Source organism: Phascolarctos cinereus, unplaced genomic scaffold (genome assembly GCF_003287225.1).
Source record: "Phascolarctos cinereus isolate Bilbo 61053 unplaced genomic scaffold, phaCin_HiC Scaffold_3;HRSCAF=262, whole genome shotgun sequence".
NCBI classification, from domain to species: domain Eukaryota; kingdom Metazoa; phylum Chordata; class Mammalia; order Diprotodontia; family Phascolarctidae; genus Phascolarctos; species Phascolarctos cinereus.
The window spans coordinates 36,227,247-36,249,572 of NW_027555736.1; the positions used below are offsets into that span (position 1 = coordinate 36,227,247).

A 22,326-nucleotide genomic window follows, 5' to 3' on the forward strand; every position below is an offset into this window, starting at 1 on the left:
CCAGGGGCGCGCGCGCGGCCTGCGGGCCGTCGGGCGAATCAGGCCGGGGGCGGCTCCGGGCGTGACGCGCGGCTGGGCGTGGCGCGGGGCGGTGGCGGCGGCGGCGGCGGCGGGGACGACGACGACGACGGAGGGAGGAGGCGGAGAAGCTGGAGGCGGAGGCGGAGAGTCGTTCATAAATGGCGCCGAAGCAGGACCCGAAGCCCAAATTCCAGGAGGGTGAGTGTGGGCCGCGGGCCCTGGAGGGGGCGGGGGAGGCCGGCGGGAGGCGGGGGGAAGGCCCGAGGAGGCCCCGGCTGCACCCCTGCTGCTCCCCCAAGTCGCCGCGGAGGGTCCGAGGCCGGGGACGAGGGGGCTTCCTGCCCTTTTGGCCGACGGGAAAGCCGAGGCCTGGCCGGGGGGAGGGGACCTAGAAGCAGAGCCCCCGGGGCCGCGGAGTGGGTGGAGGAAAGGGGTGCACCTTTGTTGTGGTGTCGGACGGGGAGCTCCCCGAGGGCAGGACCTGCCTTTTGTTCTCCTCTTCTCCGCGGCGCTCCGTGGATGTGATCGTTGTTGGTCGGCTCTCTGACGGAAACTAGCATTTCCTTCAGTTACTTAAAAGCGTGATTCTGGCCGGGGTCCGAAGGCTCGAGGACCCCGGATCTGGTCCATCCAGAGAGGGAAACTGAGGCCCAAAGAGGGGGAGCGGCGAGCTCCTCGTCCCCTGCCCCACCCACGTCCTCCTGTCCCACCGAGATATTGTGGTGGGCGCAGAATGGTGATTTTCAGGGTTCGGAGGGGCCCTGAGGGGTTTCCCAGGCCGCCCCCACATTTGACAGATGAGGAAACTGAGGTCCAGAAATGGAACATGATTTTCCCAAGGCCTCCCAGGTAGGTGAAGGGAGGGTCTCCGACCAAGCCAGCATGCCCCTCCCCCTTCCCTCTCCTCTCTCGGTCCTGGGGACCTTCCAAGTAGGGAAAATGAGCGAGGAAGAGGGCGGAATCGGGGAGGGTTTTTGCAGGAGAGAAGGGGGAGAGTGGAGGAGTGGAGCCTGGCGGAGACGGGGAAACACTGAACAATTGGGGGCGGGGGGCGGCCAAGGCCGAGGGACTCTGATGCTTTGAGCAGGTCCTGAGAGGTCAGCTTGGGCTTCAGCAGGCTTCACCTCCGGGTCCGTAGAAGGAGAGCGCTTCTGAAAGGTGCCTGGGCTTTTCTTCCCAGGCGCTTGGGCTGCTGGTGCTGCTTTGTAACATGGCTGCCCGAGACACACCTTGAGCCTGATGGCGGACCAGGGCTTGTTAGGGCTGATGCAGCATTTTAAAAACCAGGCTTTTGCGTTGGCTTCAGGGTGCTGGGGGGAAGAAAGAGGCCGAGAGAGACGTTAATCTTACCTCCCTTTAAAAATTTCGCTTCGCTTTGTTTGAGATCACAGTGTTGAATTTTCACTTTTTACTATAAAACCTTGGAAATGTGTTTGTTCTCTAAAATGTAAACTGTCAAGTTCAGCTCATAATTTTACCCTTTTGTTGTATACTTCTTTTTGAAAATTTATTAGACTATTGCACGTGTGTTATTTTTTATGTCACCACCCGTGACGTATATTATTCAGTGAGGTGTAGTGCTGGATCCTAGACAACCTTGCTTCCACAGCAGAATTACATTTTATGTGTTATCTTAAGGAACTTTTCCTTTCTCAGCAAACATTTAGGAGGGGATCTACTAGCTTTCAGCTCCAGTGCCTTTGATGTGTGGGCAGGCAGTAAAAGAAGGGTAAGCCAGGTCTTTAAGCTAGTTGGGGAAAGGAGACTAACACTTAGCTTGAGTGGTATGTGCAGCGTATGTGATGCCAGATGTGTATTATGATGTTGGAGTGAGGCTAGGAGTGGTCAGGGAAGGGTGGTTCTGTGGAGGATGAGGGAATGACTATAGGCATTAAGTGGGTTAAGTAACAGCTGACATTTACATATTCTTTAAAGTTATCCTTGCCGTTTTCTTCCTTACAGCCACTCTGTAGGGATGGGGAGTGGACCTAGAATTTAATTGGTACTGGGATCGAAAGGATAAGAAAGGAAACTCCCACTACCATTTGTAGGTCAGTGTTGTTTCTGCAACTTCTATTTTTAGGGTGTTGCCTAGAACACCGAGAGGTTAAGTGACTTTCTCAGAGCAACCAGCTAGTATGTGTTAGAGGCAGGACTTCACCGGAGTCTAGTTCTTTCTGCTTCCAAGGCCAGCTCGGCTTGCTGCCCTGTGCTGTCTTTGTGAGAGAGATCCTTTCACTATTGTATTTCATTCATTAGAACTGAAGCTTCTTGAAAGATTCATAGTTTCATTCTTTGTATTTGGATCTCTAGTTCCTCCTGATTAGTATGTCTGTTCTTTTAGACTACAGGCCTAGAGGGTGGCCTTGCTGGCAGAAGGCCTGGGTTCTTGTCCAGGGGTGCTACTGTGTGTTCATAGGTAAAGTCACTTGACTTCTCCGGTGGATACCCCCTGCTTGGTAAGTTATAAAGGACTCACGGATCATTCGTGTACCCTTACACGTCAGGGAAATCACACACCTGGAGAGGGGAAGTGACTGGCCTATGGCCACACAGCTAATAAATGAAGGATTCAGTATTCAAACTCTTCATTGCTTCAGACAGCTTTTGCTTTGTGTGATGACAATACTAGCCTGTTTAGAGTGTAGGTGGTGGGAGGTGTGGGCAGTGTGTTGAGTAAGTCTTAGTGTGATACTGGATTTTACATATTAAGGATTTTGGATTCAACTCAACATTTCTTTTTCTTCTTAAAATTTATCTGGTTTTAGTTTTCAGCATTCACTTTTATAGGATTTTGAGTTCTAAAATTTCCTCTTTCTCTCTCCTCTCCTCCCTTCTCCCCTCCCTTAGATGGCATGCAATCGATGTAGGCTGTACATGTGCAATCATATTAAACATATTTCCACATTAGTCATATTATGAAAGAAGAATCAGAACAAAAGGGAAAAACCATGAGAAAGAAAAAAACAAAAAAGAGAGAGTAGTATGCTTCGATCTGCTTTCAGACTCCATAGTTCTTTCTCTGGATGTGGATAGCATTTTCCATCATGAGTCTTTTGGAATTGTCTTAGGTCATTGCAATGCTGAGAAGATCTAAGTTTATCAAAGCTGGTCATTGCACAATGTTGCTGTTACTGTGTACAATGTTCTCCTGGTTCTGCTCACTTCACTCAGCATCAGTTCATGCAAATATTTCCAGTCAACTCAGCATTTTTGAGTTGAATTGTAGAATGTAGGTATTTGAATTGAATGCATATTAAATTGAATTAAATATTTTGAATTGAATTATAGGATTTATGTACTATCATTACATCAGTATTTGAACAGGCATCAGGACCAGACTGCAGAAAGTTTTGAAAGCCAGGCAGAATGGTTTAGATTTGTCATGTGTAATCACAAGCTCCTGTCAAAAGTGAATCTCAGGGCAAATTTTTTTCAGAAAGTATGATTAATTAGTTTACAATGAGATAGTTTACAAGAATATCTTGAGGGGAAAGTAAGATCTGTTAATATCAAGATGGAATTTGTCATCTTAAGCCACAACAGTGCATGGATAATATATGACTAACAAAAATCAATTTGGTAAAGCTAGGGAGTCCTAAATTTTCATAATTCTTCAAAGTAAAATAAAAAGAGTTTGTATCTTCCCTAGAACTAGTAATAATATAAAAGATCATCATATTATTTTACCTCAAAGTGCCTTTCTTTTAAAAAAAAGTTAGGATCCTGTCTTTGGTACCATGCACTTCGGACTGACTCAGGAAGTACATGAAACAAAGGGCAAGCACATGGTATTCAAAACGTAAGAAAATTTTCTAAATACAATATAAAGCCATCAAATTATATGCTTGAAAGAGAATTCCATCCATCATTTATTCCATCCATTCTCAGATAGTGCAAAAGATAAATGTAAGTGAGGGCGACATTCTAAGTATAAGGATAGTAAGAAAGGCTTAGCAGAACAGTCTCGCCTGAGACAAGATTTGCTAGCCCCTAATGAATATAAGGGTGGGGTTTCAATCCTTAATTGACCACTTACAATCTGTGTGATCTTTCACAAATTGGTTGATTTCTCTGGGTCCTAGTGTCCTCTTGTAAAATTAGGGGACTGGATGAGTTAACCCTCATGTTTGTTCTCTTCTCACACTGAATCTATCAATCTGGCTTCTACTTTGTGGAAATTCAGTGTTCTTGGACTTAAATAGTTTTTACTAAATGGTCTCTGATACTTTGTGCTTCATTGAAGTGAAGAACATTGCAGAGTTGAGAACAATACCTTATAAGCAGTTAATGCTGTAAGGGCAGCCAGGTAAGAGTGTCAGGCCTTGTTTGGAGTCAGGAATACTGGAGTTCAAATTCAACCTGAGACACTCAATAGCTGTGTGACCTTGACAACTCACTTCACCCTGTTTGCCTCAGTTTCCTCATCTGTAAAATGAGCTAGAGAAGAAAGTGGCAAACCACTCCAGTATCTTTGCCAAGAAAATCCCGAAAGAGGTCACAAAGAGTTAGACATGACTAAAATGACTGAACAACAACAGTGCTATAATGAAACCATTCCCATGCTACTGTGTATTTAAATGAACATTTTGCTTTAAAACGTGGATTATTCACCTTTTTTGAGTCATGGATCCTTTTGGCAGTCTGGTGAAGATTGTGGACCCCTTCTCAGAATAATGTTTTTTGAATGTGTAAAATGAAATACATAGGATTAGAAAGAAAACCAAGGTTTAGTGAGGGGAAAAGAAGATGTAATTTTTTTTTCCATCCAAGTTTATGGACCACCTGAAATCTATTCATACAGTTCTGGAGCTGGGCTCCTTGAATCCCAGTTTAAGAATCTCTGTTCTAAAAGATCAGGTTAGTGACATATGTATGTGTTAAGACTAATAAGTAAACTTTTTTTTGTGATGTCTCAGTACTTCATTTTTAAAGTACCATTATTTTTACACAAGGGACAATGGTCCAATTTGTGTATGCTCATTTAACTATTGCTCCTTTGTGAAAAGGGGAGATTGACTTTTGACATCCTGTTTTCAAAGCAGAAGCTACCAGAAAAATTGGAGAAAACAATTGTATTTTAAACCACTTTTTGATTCAGAAATAGATCACCTATTTGAATCACTTGAACTCTTTTTAACCTGTAACAACTTTGGAGCCTGGTGGAGTGGGCTTATTGGTATTCTTTTTGATTTCATTAAAGACTATGTTGACCCTATTGATGAGCCTAATTGTACTAAATAACTTAGAAACAATAGAGTTATACTTACCTCTAAGCCTGAATTACCTTCAGGGATTCTTCTCTCTTTTTTTGATCTGCAGGGAATTTAGGGACAAGAACTAAATCAAGAATGTACAGACCAGGGCTGGAAATTTAGGATTCACCTCTAATTTCCAACTGATTTTAGGCTTGCAGGTTTCATCTAGTCATTTGTATAACTGTTTAGCTTTTAAAATTGTGTCATGTGGATTCATATGGAATGGGGTACCCTCAAAATGCACGGCATGCGGGGGGAAAAAAAGGCAAAAAATGGAATTTTGAGTTGAAGGGCCCTTAGAAGAAAGATGTTGAAGTTTCAGTATATAGATTATATTGCCTCACATTCAGGTAAAGGTCATGGGAAAGACATAGTTTCTGCTCATGTAACAAACTAACAATTTCAGGTATATAAACTCTACCTTTTTTTAAAAAATTTCATTGACTGCCTGTGTTTGTCTCAGGTTCATGTAACAGAAACCTGCTCATTTGTATATATGTTTGAAATTTGACCTGAAATGTTGAAGTTCTCCTTAGCTCCACTTAGCTTTATGATTTTACTGGTTGTATAGTATGAGGCATGGGTAGTTACTTTATTTCATTATCGATTATCTTGAACCTATACAATTATGGATTAATTGAATAATTTGAAATATTTTACAGGTGAACGCGTGCTGTGTTTTCATGGACCGCTCCTTTATGAAGCAAAGGTAGGAAACCTCTTTTTCTTTTACCAGGTTCCTGAGAGCTACTTCTAATTGGTTTTTCTTAGATACAGTTTTTCTTCAGCATTCTCTCTTTATCTCTTGCTTTGGTAGGATACTTACTTTTTTATCCTTTTTTCCCCCCTGTTTCCATACATCTGCTTAACTTCTTTCCTTCTAGTACTCATTAAACATTGTCCCTGCCAGGCTGCTGAAGGAGGAACTGCAGGAGTTGTAAGGAAGAGGCAGCAAGGAGTTGGTTTTTAATATGTAGAAAAAACACATGCGCTGTCTATTGAGGGAAAGCTGCCATCTTTTATGCTTTATTTTTCAAGTTATAAGTCTGGGTTTAGATATTAGCTATATAAGGTCATGTTATTATGCAAACAGATGTCAGATAAGCATTTCATTATACCAGGTTAAATGTTAAGCCTGACATTGAAAAATTAGTTAAAGCAGTGTATTTGACTTTCAGTTTCATGTGTGTAGAATTACCCATTCTGTGAACTATCTTTGCCTAAGTTCCAATTTCAGATTTGTTTTTCCTCTATCTTGCAAATGACACTTTATGCTCAGTGGAAACAAACTAATTTTACTAGTAAACTTGAGTGAATCTCATCTGTTTATTCCCTTCAACAGTGCAGATTGCAAGCCATTCATGACTTTTCATCCTGTGTGAATTTTGTCCACGTGCTTCCATGTAGCTTCTCTGGAGGACCTACCAAAAGAGGAAAGTAGACCTGATTTGAAGTCTTCCCTTGATATTTTAATATCTCATGGAAAACACTGCTGCCCTTGGACTGTCCGTATAGTGTGACTTATTCTTGAAACATGACTGAACTGTCTTCCTTTCGAGTCACCTATCCTTGATATTATCTTTTGAACCACTTCGCGTTTGCAGATCATTATCTGTGGTATTATAGCCCAGTTATACCCACCAGGTTCTTTCTTCATTGCCTTTTGGGTCACCTGCAGTTATGGTTCTTCTGGGATTGTACTGTTCTGTTATTTTCACGTGAGTAACATTGCCAGAAGAATATTAGTGTGGCTAGGTTGGTCTTTTGTACATTAGCATAGTTGGGGCTTATTGGAAGTGCTATGCATTTTCCTGAATGAAATCGATCTGTCTCCTTTTCCCCTGTTCACCTCTGGGTCCTGGATTGTCGTCCATCTGCAGTGCCTGTTTACAGTATGTGTACCTATTTAGTTAACTTGATGACTGCTAACACTATGTCATCATATGGGCAATGAGTATTTTGCATCCATTTGGTTTTTCCTGTATAGATTGCTTCGGCCAATCTTTTTTGAATGGCTCTGGATTTCATGAGGTTCTCTTAGTGGGCCATCTGGCACAGGATCATCAACGGACTGAGGGCTCACCACCCATAAGGCCACGTTCCACGATAGTTTTTGGTACTGCTTCCTATTTTATGTTTATGCTCTGGGTTTTTTAACAAAGGTCTATGAATACACACTTTCAAAGAATCTAAATGTGATATTGCATTTGTGGTGGAGACCTTATTGGTGGGAAGCTTTTAAGACCTTTTTGCACTGTCCAAGTTGGTCACATGCAGATAGGGAGAGATCCTTGTGGTCTTCCCACCCCATGGCTGTATGATGTGCTATACTCATCTGCAGAAGGTTCTTATGTTTTCATCAAGGACATCCTTGATTACGTGTATAGGCTGTTCTTATAAAGATTATAAAGATGAGCAAAGGCTGGGGTTGCTTATGCCTTCCTGCTTGGTTTTTTTTTTTTTGGTGTAATAATGTTAGCCATTCTTTGGGATCCTCCCCTGTTTCCTTTTTTCATTCTTCTCTAGCTAATTTGAAGTTGTTTTGCCTCCTTCAAGTATTTCTTCTGTATTTGGTCTGGTCTTTAAAATGTCATTTTTTTAGGCTCCAACTTCTCCTTCCTATAGCATCTTCAGGTCCTGGAATCTAAATGTGCTATTTCTGCTGTCATTTATAGTGAGAAGTCATGTGAAGACACTTGAGGGACCTGCCCCACTTCACTCAGTGCTTCCCATTCCCAGTGTGTCTGAGATCATATGGTTTAGTTGGGCGTCATGTTAAGCTTTCTGCACCCTCACTTTCCTTACCATTGCCTTTTGCAGTGTAGTGGGGTGAATTTTAGCAAATCATTGGTGATCTTTCCTGGTGTTTTGCAGATGCGCTTATTTTCTAAGGAGATGGTGTCCTTGGTTATCGTCTTTAAGCTTTATTGTTTACCAACATAAATCATGGATTACATGCCTGCTATATATGAGGCACTGTGCTACGTCCTAAAGAGATATATACCCTTTTCTCAATGAGTGTATAGTAGGAAGAGGGAAGATTATGTTCATAAATAACTAATGAAAGGGAGAGTGCTAAATTGAGGAAGGCGGGGGGGGGAGAGAGAGAGAGAGAGAGAGAGAGAGAGAGAGAGAGAGAGAGAGAGAGAGAGAGAGAGAGAGAGAGAGAGAGAGACGAGAACGAATGAGAGAACACAGCTTATTAGCCTTGTTTTGGGTCAGGAGTCCAGGAAGACTGCATGGAGTTATAGGGGATTTCAAAAGGCAGAGATGAGGGAGATAGGGGAGGGCAGAGAGGGAGGAGCATGTTCTAGGTATGGGGAACGGTACAGAATGAAGGCAGGAGAATAGAGAGGCTTGGATTAGGACAGGGTCAAAGTGAGCATATCTGGCTTGTTTGGAAGGTTGTATCTGTGAAGTATTAATTGAGTAAGGTAAGTCTGAGATAATCTGAAAGAATAGAACAGTGATGCTGAAGAACAGATAGGGCTAAATGAAGGGGCCAGAGGGAGGAGAGAGGAAGGTGAGCTTCTTGTTAGGAGGAGCATTTCAGAGTTTAGGACCTTGAAGGTGTACCAGATGCCAGCAGCGGTGAGATCTTTTTTTTTTTTAAGGCAATTGGGCTTAAGTGACTTGTCCAGGGTCACACAGCTAGTGAGTGTTATGTGTCTGAGGCCAGATTTGAACTGAGGTCCTCCTGATTTCAGGGCCAGTGCTCTATCCACTGCACCACCTAGCTGTCCCAGTGGTGAGATCTTAAGGTATAACTTCCTTCCTCACTGACTGAAGTAGAGTGGAAATGGAGAGGTGGTGGAGCCCAGTTCAAGGAAGTATGAGAATAGGCAGTTACAAGGCCTTGCAGAGTAAATAAAGTTTAAAAAATCATATTTAAGTATTTAAAGTATTTTTGTAGGGAAAGGGAACAACATTAGGAAGGAGAGGGATGCCCTTTATTTCTCTTTCCTAGCACCACCGCCTCTAAAAAACAAGGTAGAAAGGAATGTTGGGTTTTATGCTACCGATTCCCTTGATTAGTACCGGTGTTCAAGGTGGCCTTGATTTTTAGCAAGTGTATTGTGATTTTGCCTTTTAAAGATGTGTGGGTTGATACAGTGTTTGCCTACAGATACTATGTACCATGTTAATTCATTTGTTACTATGTGTATAAAAATAACTTCTCTATGTTCTGTAAGTTGTCACATAAATAGAATGGCGTAAGTAATGAGACTAATTTTCAGAAGTTTCCCATGGAAACATCCACGCTTACTGCTGATACCTGATATAAGTGTACGCATGTATGCACCCTTTGAATTCTGAAATTGTTGCATTCAAAATATCAGAAGCTTCAGGTATTCTAAGTTGTGTTTTTTGTATATGTTGTAGATATAAATATGGATCTTAATGAGATCGATAAAAATAAATACATGGTGCATCTGTTGATTCCTTTAATGTTATTTTGTCAGCTTAATAGTAAGTTGTCAAATTTTTAACTATGGCAGCAAAAAGCTAAAAATTTTAACTATAGTACTTTAATTGAAATGTCTTTTAATTATTATTTGAACAGCAGGACCTGTCTTTATTTGAAGAACTTCTTCACCTGAATGTGACTGAAACATTGTCAAATAGAAGCATCTCAAGATGAGAACTTGTTTCTTCAATAGGACTACCAAGATTAAAGATGTATTTTTAAGAATCTACCACAGTTAGTGAAATTGTAAATAAAAGTTGCCACCAGTTTTTGCAAAACTCATAATTTGATTGCTGCCTATAGTCAGTTAGAAATAACCAGTAGCCTTTTTAAAAACAACTTTAAAGCATTTTAAACTAGGAAATAGTCCAGGGTGTCTCCAAAGTCTTAGTGAAGCTTTTGAAGCTTCAGTAGCTTGAAACTTAAGACTGAGAACACTCTGTATATCAGTTTGAGTTAGTAGCATATATTGCTGGCAAAGGTATCCTAAACAATGTAAACTGCAGATGAACCTTGTTCTCAAGAGAGCCATGGATAGTGAAAGTCCCTCGCCTCCTCCAAATAGACCGATAAAAGCAGGGGGAAAAACTTCAACCGTATCTGGCGAGTAATTTTGTGAATTTATAGATTTGAAGGTTTGTAATCTTTACTGAGAAGAGAGACATTTGCTCATTCTATATTAAATGTTTTGAAAATATTTACTTATGCCTCTTTTCTTGGTTCTAAGGGGAAAAGAAATGTCAGTATAAATTTTGTGTGTTGATGTCTCTGCTGCCCTTTCCCCTCCGTGTTTCCCTCTGACCACTTAGTTTTTGTTGGCTTTTTATGTAAATGAACCATTCCTGGTTTCCAAACACCCGAATTTGTTCCCTGAGAACCCAACGGTATGGTAATCTTAATTTTTAAAATATTGTTGATATTGTTGACCTCTGTTAACTCTTGATATTCCTGCAGTGATAACTTCTTTTGGGTGTGTAACTAGTTATTTAAAAGCTAGCCTTTTTTTGGATAGGTCTTTTTCCTAGTAATTCTAATTTTTGCTTCTGTTTTGACAGAATGTTTTCTTTTAAATTATATGTTTATGTCATTTAAAAATGAATGTGGTGTTTTAAGAAGTTAGCATATGACTTTTTTTAGTTAATTCTAAAAATCTTTTTCTTTATTACATTATTTTAAGTAAAACTGATTTCTCTCTACTCCACTTAAATTTGACTAGATTTTGTTGTCAGCCATCCTTTAAAATCTTTAGGCTGACTAAATTAGCTTATAGACTTAACTCTTAATTAGCAGTCTTTCTTGTAAAGATGCTGAAGACTTAAAGAATTTGGAGACTTCTAAAAAGTGATATATCTGAGTCAATTGTTTTCTTCTTTGTTTCAGTGTGTAAAGGTTGCCATAAAGGACAAGCAAGTGAAATACTTTATACATTACAGTGGTTGGAATAAAAAGTGAGTATTGGAGCTCTGCACACAAGCCTTTTTTTTTTTTTACCTACCCTTTAAACCAGAGTAAAGTCACAAAAGAGTTTGGGTCATGAACTGGCACAAGCTTGAGCTTCTAGAAACTTGATGTTTTCACAAGTGATTTTAAGCTATGGTAATGTGACGAAAGAAATTAAGAGAAAGCACATAAGGTCCTTTTTAGCCATTTCATTTATTTAGAATATACTTAATTCTTTGGAGCATGAGTTAAATGTTCACTGAACTAAGAACCTAGATCCTTGATTGGCAACAGTTTACTTATTAAGAAAGAATTGCTTGATTTGAGAATAAGTGTGTTTGTCTGTCTGTGCACAGAGTAATTTCATGATATGATTTAGTAACAGTGATCCCAGCCTATTTTGTTCTATGTCAGATTTTAGTATTATCAGAGGTACATTGTATGTGAATAGAATGAATAGGAAAGTTGGGCTCATAACAAGATAACTGTCTTCTCCTTGTGCAGAAGGCTTCTCAGTTGACTTGGAAACGTAAGCTCTAGTTTCAGCTTTTTGGCCTGTTAGTATACAGCTACTCCGCAGTGAATCAGAACTCTCAGTGGCTCCAGAAGAGCATTTCTAGTTTATGCCAGGAATATGCTGTAAGTGGCCTTTTTCAGACAACTGAAAGTCCTGTGCCACATTGGGATAGTGACCCTGTATTGAAGAGGCAGCTGAAATAGAAAAACCAGCTTTTATTTCAGCCCTTCATCTCTCTCTGTATAGGCATACATTATATATAGTGTAGACATATGCTGTCTTCAGATACAATTTGTCAATATGTCATTCATTTTCTGTACCTTGAAACCTTAATGCAAGTTTTTTTTTTTAAAGCCAACAGATGTGTATTGTTATAAAGAGGTGATTATTTCTCATGGGGTGACCAAAACATTAAAAAAGGATTAAATAAGCCCAAATTCATAATGCTACTATCACACGTTTTCAGAACGTGATTTCAAATTTGGCACCTTTTTGTACAAGGCATTTTTAGATCAGGTGTAGAATCTTAGTCACCCAGGGCTATTTCTCATCTTGAGAATTGGTCTGCTGTGGGCTTTGGGTCATGATGAATACATGTGCCCATGGATCTCTGAGTCAAAGACCTCAGTAATTTTGGAATTTGCTCACCAGTTTCCAGGAAGATCCAGATGTTATTTTTAGTTCTCCAGGATGATGGAGCACCTGTAATTTCTTTTTTCACATGCTATAAGATTGATTAACTTTAATTTAACCAGCAGGGTTTTGTCCTTCAGCTGCAAAGAGAATCCCCCTTCAGTAAGGCATTTGTTTTGAGTTTTCTGTAGTGTTGGTAGCTCTCATCAGGCTTTTCAGCATACTATTACTTGTTGTTTCTTGGGACCAGCATCATCTTTTGTAGTCTCTCTGTCGGTCTGTCTGTCTGGGTTCTGGTGTGCACTCATGCAAACAGTTGTTTGTTTCCTTATGAATCTGCCTGGCCTGTGAGATTCTTGATGTAGAAGCTTGGCCTTGTTAGATGCACGTGGTAAGTAGGAAGGCGCTGAAAAGTGGGGCACAGACTGGCTGGCGATTGGTGTGGCAATGTTTCCTAGGCACAAAGTATTTCACTTTTCCGCCTTTGATTTTATGTTTCTTTATCCTTTGGTGTCATCTGGGCCAAACAGGTTTGATTCTGGAGAGGTGGTGGAACTATTTCGTTAGCATAGTGATAATTTGGCAAGCAATCTCACTTTTAAATCTTCCATTCTGTTAGCAAATTTTTTGGAGCTCCCGAAGGTACGTGTTATATATTAGACATAGTAACTTCTGTTAATGTCATAGAAAGAGAAAAGGGTATTTTAGTGTTAAGGATGTGTGATTATTACCTGTAGTCTGAAAAAAGTCTCATAGGTGTGAACAGGGAGCCTGTTACATTGCCACTTAAATTCTAGCATTGTGCTTTGTAATCTCTGTTGGTTTCCACCCACATGTCTGCTTCCCAAAATGATTTTCCCATCAGCAGTTACCTCACTTACTTCTTTTAGGGGTTAAGATCTAGCACCTTTCAGGATCATATTGCTGCTTTTTCTTTGAACTTAAGTACTAGGTTTTTGAAAGCGTGTTAGTTTATATTCACATAACATTGATTAGGCTAACTTTTTGTTCTTGTCTCTATGAAGCCAGTCCCAAAGTATTATTTTCATCATTCTGACAGACAATAGCATTATTGTATATGTTTTTGTAGTAGCTGCAGGGTACTATTTGTGATGTCTAAGGAGCTAATTAAATGCCTACTTATTTCTTTGATTAGTGTTTTAATTGGTGTTAAAATATGTAGTTTTGTTGTTGTTTTTTATTTTCTATTTTTGCATACACCTTTAATTTCATCAGTATGGTGAATTCTGGGGTGGAACCTCCCTCCATTAGCATGGTCTTGAAGCTGATTTGTATGTAATGTAATTGTTGCCAAATAGCAGTTTGTAATAATTGTAATAATTTAATAGATTGAAAAGAAAGTCCAGCCAGCAACACTAAGCTTTCATATTTAATAATTTGGGAAATAACTAGGAGCTCCAGTTTTTTGGCCTGTTAGAAATAAGGTTTCTGTGTCAGTAAAATATATACTCCATTTGTTCCATTACCTGGCAGAATCCATTTGTTAATTGTTTATCCTGTAAATCTTGGTATGTTGTCTCACACAGTACGTGGTTTTCTAGTAGATTGTCATCTTCTCCTTATTTGAAAATTAACTGTTGATGTGTAGACGTTGCTCTCTTTTCAGACTTCTAGTCTTCTAGTGACAGCCCATCGGCATTCAGATAGTCAAGGAAACAGCATTACTCTGTGCTTAAAATGCGTGAAAGAAACCAGGGAAGAAGGAGTAATAAATTCATTGGTTAAGTAGTTAGACTTTCTGCCTCCTTAGAGGTGTGAACATAAGAAAAGGTTTACAGATTTTTGGCTCCCTGGCATAAACTTGGAGACTGTGGCAATCACATGTATTTGTGAAGATTGTCAGCACTAAACTCTCTTTTTGGCTCTGATTCATCATCCAGGAAGCTCTGTACTCTTGTTTGTGAGAATCTTGCACTTGATAGATACATAAAATACAGTCTTATAAGTGTTGTGCAACCCAAAGCCACATTTAGGGGATCGGAGACGGGGTAGTGAGGTCATGTCTGGGTCTTGTAGAATCCTTAGGAAAGGTTGCATAGTGAGATACGGGAGTCCAAACTACCTACAAAAAAGTTAGGGCAGCAGATGTGGCCAACTGAGATCTTCTTTTTAATACATACTTTCATGTAGACATGCTTAATTCTGGGTTTATTTTTATTGGGCTTGTAGTTTTATCTAAAGTTAGGAAAGCAAAGAGTAGCTGCTTTTGTTCTACATTTTGGTAGCCCCCAAACCCAATTAGTCCATATAAGGAGTGTTCAGGTTTGGAGTTAATATTCTAGCATTCTGAGCAAATTGCAAGCTAGAGCCAATTTTAATTACTTTTTTCTTTTAACAAATTCAGCCTTGTATAACCTTTCCTTAAAAAAAATTAGATGTTAAAGATAATTTTTACTTATCCCTAAACTCTTTATGTACATCGACAGAAAGTAAAATGCATCTGAAAAAAAAATTTCCATTTTCTGTCGGTGACTTAGGAAAGAAATAGGAGTATATGTAACTTCAGAAAATTGGTCCTAGATTTGCCTCCCAGTAGTCATACTGGAGATTTCTAAATTAAAACTGATTTGAAAAGTTCTAGCCTGGCAGTAGTGTCCTGAATATTGTATTTCAGTCTGTAGGTAGACTGGATAGCTTTTGGGTTTTATTTATTATTTATTAATCATTTGTCAGCTATTTGACACTTTAGAAAATGAGACTTTAATCAATAGATTGGCAACTTGACAATTGTATCATAGGCAATATGTGTAATCTTAAATTTTCATATTTTTATTATTAAAATATTATCTATAACATATATAACAATATTATATATAATATATAATAGAATATTATACTATTTTTATTATTAAGTTTTCATGTTTTAATCATCCACTAAGCTGTCTATTAGTAGTGATGTCAGAACAAAGGATATTTGACTTTTGAATGCATATTTCCTAGTAGTTCAGTAAAATTATTTAGCCCAAAATAAATAAAGGGAAGTATAGCAGTGACTTTATTTTTAGTTGAAGTTTGAAAATAGAAAAGGTGTTTATTAAAAAAATAAAATTATCAGAGGGACAGTGTGACATTTATGTATTTAAGCTGCTAAATTAACTTGATAAAATTTTAGGTTAGAAAGTGTTAGCCATTTATACTTCCTGCATAAATTGAAGTATTAACTACTCATTATAAATTGATAATTATATAGAAATGTTGGCCAAGATGAATACTTTGTAAAAGGCTTTAAAAATCCTTTGGGGGAGGGACAACAGAGTGGCTTAAATTTTTTTTAAAGCTTCTTGATGTCAAAACTGCGTGTTCACATATTGGCAGGCTATAAGGAGGCAAGCCTCTGTTAAATTATCTAAAAGAGAATCAGACTATTAATCCTAGTAGTATTGTCTCATATATTTTAATGCAATTTTGAGAAGGGCTAATGGGGAAGTTATTAGTAGTTGGAAGGCTCATGGAAAATAATTAGTCATATCTTGATTCATAACTTGTTTTGAACTTGTTTTGAACTAATTCATCAAAATGGGGATACAATGTTTCCTTTAAGAAGAAACAGAACAAAACCCCAAGCCAAAATTTGAAATTCCTTTTAAACAAATTAATGTGTAATTTTTAAAAGAAGTTCAATAGTTCTGCCAATCCTTTATGCTAAGATACTTGTTCTAATCTAAAGTCTTCAGAACCTATTAGAAATGATTGATACAGCCATTTAAATACTCCATTTGTAAATAAATCTAAATAAAGCTTAAGCTAAATTCTGCACGTAGTTACTGAGATTACTTTGTACTATGCTGTCTACATCAGAAGTGCTGTGAGGCCCAGGCGCTCTGAAAAAACTTTGAAGACACGTGAGGATATTGTAGCCATTTTTCCTGTTCCTGAAGGAGCTCCCTCAGTACACCACCCCTTCCTGACCTCTAGGTAAATGCATGTTTTAAAGTTTTCTCTAGGAAATCATATTGAGGATTATGGGGATGCCCTCCCTCTTTTTTTCTTTTTTTAAGATAGAAAGTGTGGTTTTTCCTTTCTTTTTCTTTTTTTGTTCATTTTAAATAGGAGGTCAAAGAAGTGGGGAGTTAGTCAACCAAAACTTTTCCTCTTTGCTTTGAGGACACAGTGAACTGTGTTACTAAAGGAGCTCCATCAGCAGGAGAAAAGGCTTATTACTAACTTTGACACCCCAAAAGGCCGCATCCCTTCGCTAGGGTTTTCTTCTTAATTTTTTTTTTATTTGGGGATGGCTTTTTTTTCCCGCTCTTTTTTCTTTGCAATATCATACCAGAAACTCTTGATTGGAAGGAGCTTTTAGAATTGGGGGTGGTTGGTGTACTTGACCGAATGGCATTATAAAATACCTTAGCAGCAACAAGGCAGGTGAAGGAATTGTCCTGCCTGCAGTAACCTGTGATAAGGGAGACTAATGATTGGAATGGTATCCTCTGTAAGTTTTAGCTGTAGTGTATATGCTAAAGATAATTTAAGTTGACCCCCTGAGCATTTTGGAGGGGGAAAAGTGTTCAGAAAACGTTTTACGACTGTCATTCATAAGAAAACAACAGACTGAATAATATCTAGATTGCTTTAGAAATACATCTGTAGGACCACATGTTGAACTATTTATTAATAATCAGAGAAAGCTAGTCAACTTTAATCTTTAACAGAATCAGTTTGTAGACTCTTGTGCTTCGTTATGGCATTTTAAACTTTTGGATTAATGTAATGCTTTGCATAGTGTTGAATATTGCTTCTGTGAATCTTGTAAAGGTGCAGTTTTAAAAATATATATATTTATACACATTAACTACCACTTTATGCCAATTCCAAAATAATTGTTTTAAAACTGCTTTTAGAATTGTGCTGAGAAGTGTTAGAATTATAACGTTGCTTGGGAGAGACTGAAAAGCTTTTTGGACTCTGCTGGAAAAAGAACTCGAGTTGGGGAGAATATTTTTAGTTGCTCCCTGACACATAGTACCAGTTCATCGAATTTAATTCAGAACAATCTTGTTTATCTGCTTGGGTCTCTCAAATAATGATTGGGAACAGATTCTAAGTAGTGATACTAAGTGTTGACTGATCTTTTAACTTTTTTCTACCCGCAGCTGGGATGAATGGGTTCCAGAAAGCAGAGTACTCAAATACGTGGACACAAATCTTCAGAAACAGAGAGAGCTTCAGAAAGCCAATCAGTAAGTTTATTTTGGAAAATAGATATAAGGCTCATAATCCCTGTAAATTAGTTTTTGGATGCTTGACTGGAAGAACATTTGACTCCGCTGTAGAGTAGTTGTAGGGTACGTGTTACCTATTGGATTGTAACTGAAACTATACAGGCAAGACTTTTACTCTCTGCTAAGGAAATGGAGGTGCCCCTGCAGGCTTTCAGTGCTTGTTACTGCTTGAATCTCTGTCATCAGAGCCAGTCTAGAAGCAGAGGAGACAGAAGCATTAACTCCACTGTAGGTGGAATTTTTATAGCTCATTTTATTGAGTGGCTTGGAGAGATTATACGTTATAAAATTTAAGTCCTGAAAGTTTCACATAAAGGTGTGGGGTGGGGAGGATGGGGTGAGTCATATATGATTCAGTGCTGTTCTCAAGTTTGCTTCCTAGTGATGTACCACTGTGTTCTTTATCCTCCAGGAGCAGGAGGTCCTTGGAAGATTCTAAAGGACTGTGGAATAATTCTCCCAAGCCCTTAGCTCCCCCCCTTGCTTTTTTTGCTCTTTAATTTTTTCTAAAGGAAGTCTGATACAAGTTTGTGATTTTGATGTTTCATTTTTTCCATCTGAGGTTTTTTTTCTCTTAGAATTGAAATACGTTTTAGATGATAAAATGGTATTAGAAGGGAAACTACTCTGAGTAGTCTTAAGGCTTTGTTTTGAGAATAAAATAGAATTGTTTTCCAAGTAAATGAGACAGAAACTTCTCTAGTCTTCATTTAAATTTATTTTCAATATGGCTTTTAGGCTTCTTCCCTTTCTCTTCTTAGGGGCTTTTTATGGACTTTTAAGTTATAGGTTAGATACCCTTTCTCCTTATACTAACACTGAACCCCGTCTCCTTATGTTGACGTTGTACCTGAGCCTTAATAGTTTTGAGGAAGCTTCCCTTTGGAAATCCACAGAGGACAGCTGAATTTTTCTTTCTCTCACTTGAGTGTTATTGGTATGGATATCTTAGAAGTAGTTAAACCAGCCCAGTATCCTTTCTTTTGGAATGCTTTAATTTTAAGATTTTTTTTTATTGAATTCATTTTTTGAAGGGAGCAGTATGCAGAAGGGAAGATGAGAGGGGCAGCTCCAGGAAAGAAGACATCTGGTCTACAGCAGAAAAATGTTGAAGCGTAAGAAGCTTTGTCTTTTATTTGGTGTGAGAGATTGGCATTTTATATATCATCTTTTATAGATACACATTAAGCTTCTTTGTGTAAGCTTTTTATCATTGTTTGGCTTTATACAAATAAAACTCCATGTTTGGGAACAGTGAGAATAAATTCCAGTGTGCATAATTAATATATTAAAGTTGTTGAATATGGCTTATGCAAAGCTATTTTTCCATCAGTTTTTTCTTGGCTATTTTTTTCTCTCTTCCCCTTTTTAGTAGGGTGTGTATACATAGATGCCTGTGATAAGTTATCTTTCACATATGAAAATGACACGACTGCCCTAACACTTGGAAGGATGAGCTTTCAGATGCTTATTTAGTAATGACAGTGTCTGAGCCACCCACACTTTTACCTAAATCACTTTGTAACTGGTGGCATGAATTTGTGAGGTGGCTGGCTGGAGATGAAGGGTCAGAAAAAAAGCAAGGAATTTCCTTGGGAAAGCAAAAGGCTAGTCTAGGGATCAGTATGGTGACTCCAGTTTCATTAAAGAGAGTTAAGTAGGATAAAGATTATAGATATTAACATATTTCCCATCTACATGTACATGTACATGTGCATATAAGAGGGTGGAAGAAGGAAGCTTTTCTTCAGTAAATGTACTTATTTATGAATGAGGGTTACTAAGCGCAGAACAGAAATTCATTACCTCTTGGAATAGGTGATAGAATTAATTTCATTCTTTCTTATGTTAGAATATAGTGTTTACAAACCATTTCTTTTGACTTCTGTGTAGAAGAAACCTAGAGTAACCATCAATATCCACAACTCATACTTGTAAGCCATTTCAAAATTCATCGTAAGTTTTTCATGTAACTTCCAATTCTCAGTTTTTCAGATGTGCACAATTCTTGTATTTGCCATTTTTGGGTTGAATTTTAAAAGGCGGTTTTATTTAATAAGGCCAGTATTTTCTATTTATGTAGCTATCTTCCTGCCCTAGTGCACTTTTTTTAAAATCAAAAAAATTAGTGGTATAGTTCATCACATCCTGTTGATTCTAGTTCTACTTAGAATTGTAGAATTAAGGGGCAGCTAGGTGGCGCAGTGGATAGAGCACTGGCCCGTGAAGTCAGAGGACCTGAGTTCAAATCCGGCCTCAGACCGAACACTTGTCACTTACTAGCTGTGTGACCCTGGGCAAGTCACTTAACCCCAATTGCCTAAAAACTTAAAAAAAAAGTATTGCAGAATTAAAATTGAAAATGCAGTTGATGCATGTTAGAGGTTTTCATTTAAGTTGGTTCATTTTGAAGTTATAAATAATATACACTAGTTTTGTATTTTGACCTTTTTAAAAAAGTTTATCTTTTATTTGTAAGAAAATAAGTGGTGGCATTTTTTGTTTTTCTTAAAATAGGAGTATTAACTGGTGGTCTTAAGTCACTAGGTACTCTTAACCACTGTTTAGTTGGTATTTAATAGGTTTCCTTTGTTGCATGTGTTAACATTTTAGTGATTTGGTTCTTTGGGAAATTAGTCTTTGTAGTAGCATGCAGTAAGAGTGGTAGCGAATGAGATATAAAAATGCAGTAAGCTTCTGATTCTGTAGAAATGTAAAATTAAAGTAATGTTTTGATTTACATCAAGTTCTTTAAGGACTGTATGTTAAACCTGGGATAGAAATGTAAACGAAATATTCAAGAAAAACTTTTTTTTACTAAATAAAGACTTAGGAATTCAGAGATACTGCATTTTGTCCCTGGGATTATTATATAATATTAAATTGAATAGTAAGTGCCTACTATATGATATGTATTTTTATATTAGACTATGAAATATTTGGTGGAGTCTCAGCCACTAAAATATAAGGATCGTTATTAAGAAAATCTACAAAGTGAAGCTTCCTTATAATACTTTGGGGGAAGAGTTTGAGTTGCTGAAGCTTACACACGGGCTAAATGCTTTAAGGATTATGTTGTTTTAGGAACCCTTTGCTGAGACTATTAGAAACAAGTTAAGGCTATGAAATATAAGGATGGAGTGCATTATAATGAAGTTTCACTGCATAAAAGTTAATTTGAAGACACACCCTTATACGTCTAAGTTCTTTCATGGAGGTCACATGGAAATAGCTTCCATTTAAGAAAAGCTTTGGTTTACTTTGGAAAGTAAGGTTCATTTCTTTGAAGACTATACATCAGGTCTGACACTCTGTCCTTACCATAACCCATTGTGCCTAGACTTTTTCAGAACAGATGGATCACTCGCTGTTTGGAGACCTCTGCAATATCAATGCGGTGAGTTAAGGATGGATTGTCATACCAGATTTTCATCCTGATATCCGTGTTCCCTTGCTTTTGTAGGTTTAATAAGAGTGTTCTTAATCATGCATAATAGAAATCTTTTAGGCTTTGTTTGGATTTTATCATTGATAACTTTGTTCAGTTGGGTGTATTAGTACTCAGATTTTTAAGTTTAGGAAATAATCTCTTGGAGTTTCACTGAGTATTTTTTGCTCAGTTTATTACTTTTGGAAACTTTTGCATCTCTTTTTTGATATAAATGTGATTATTAGTAAACAAAATTGTCAGCTGTTTGTACATATTTTTGTTATGTAGCTCCTCGAAAGATTAAAGATTAAAGTTGTTAAGAATAAGTTGTGGCAGCAGTGGCCTAAAGGCCTCATTAAAATTGCACTTATAAATTAGTTTCAGTTAGAAATTGAATCATAATGACCAATGTTATGTGTAGTCAAAAGATATACATGTAGCATTTCTCTTTTTTGCTCACAGTTGGTCTTTATTTGAAGTATCAAACTGAAGTCAGTAATTTGATTCATAGTTGAACTCTGTGTCAAGTTCAATTTTGAATCAGTATAAATGTTCTTCCTTTGATGAATTAAGTTCATCATAAAATATTGGCATATACCATCATTTGAATAAATTATTGACTGGATTCTGTTACTTATGTCCGAAACTTTTTGTGAAGTTAGTTACTGTCAATAAATTCATGGTCTGGATTTAGAACTAGAGAAGCAAAAAAGCCAGTCCGTAATGCATTTGCAATGAAGGCCTTTCTTTTCTTTTGAATTTTGCATTTTCCGATGCCATCATGTTCACAGTATTAAAACAAGCTCGAGAACCTTGGGCTTGGGTTCTTTTTTGTTTATTACACAATAACTTATGTTTATGTACTACTTTAATGGTTTACAAGTTGCTTGTTTGCCCTCTAATATAGCAAGATTTTAAGTTATAGGCTGTTTGTTTTTAAAAAATAAGAAACTCAAATATTTTCACTGTGTTCAGTACAGTAAAGTGTTTATAATAGAGTTTTTAATTCCCCAAATGAATAGTTACATAAACTGTAAGGGACATGGGACACTTAATAAGTGTCTTATTTATTACATTAATTTTATGAATGCTTTGTAAAACATTTTAAAATGTCTTTAGGTGGTATATTCATGGGCCTAATATCTAGTTTTTTTTTTATAATTTATATCTTCAATACCTGGGCTGCTGTGAGAACTACATAATTTTTGTTTGTGTAGGTTGTTTTTTTTTTTGGCGCCTTCCTTTCTTTCTGGTTCACTTTTCAGTAATGGCCTATCCAACTTTGTTTACTGAATTCTGTTTTCCTATCTTTC

The 22,326-nt window shown here is 37.8% G+C and overlaps 1 protein-coding gene across 4 annotated transcripts in view; it reads left to right on the plus strand.

Annotated features, from left to right (window-relative positions):
• Nucleotides 1-130: 130 nt before the first annotated feature.
• The window catches only part of MORF4L1 (mortality factor 4 like 1), a 41,464-nt gene continuing 19,268 nt past the window's right edge, over nt 131-22,326 (plus strand). The window contains exons 1-7 of one of the 4 annotated variants that reach the window (XM_020975969.2): nt 131-219; nt 5,942-5,988; nt 11,128-11,195; nt 16,157-16,273; nt 17,455-17,541; nt 18,618-18,698; nt 20,924-20,980. In XM_020975969.2, the coding sequence (XP_020831628.1) occupies nt 180-219; nt 5,942-5,988; nt 11,128-11,195; nt 16,157-16,273; nt 17,455-17,541; nt 18,618-18,698; nt 20,924-20,980 (497 nt within the window). In that variant the 5' untranslated portion in view covers nt 131-179. The remainder of the gene's footprint in view (nt 220-5,941; nt 5,989-11,127; nt 11,196-16,156; nt 16,274-17,454; nt 17,542-18,617; nt 18,699-20,923; nt 20,981-22,326) is intronic. The other 3 variants (XM_020975970.2, XM_020975971.2, XM_020975972.2) reach the window with 3 other exon arrangements.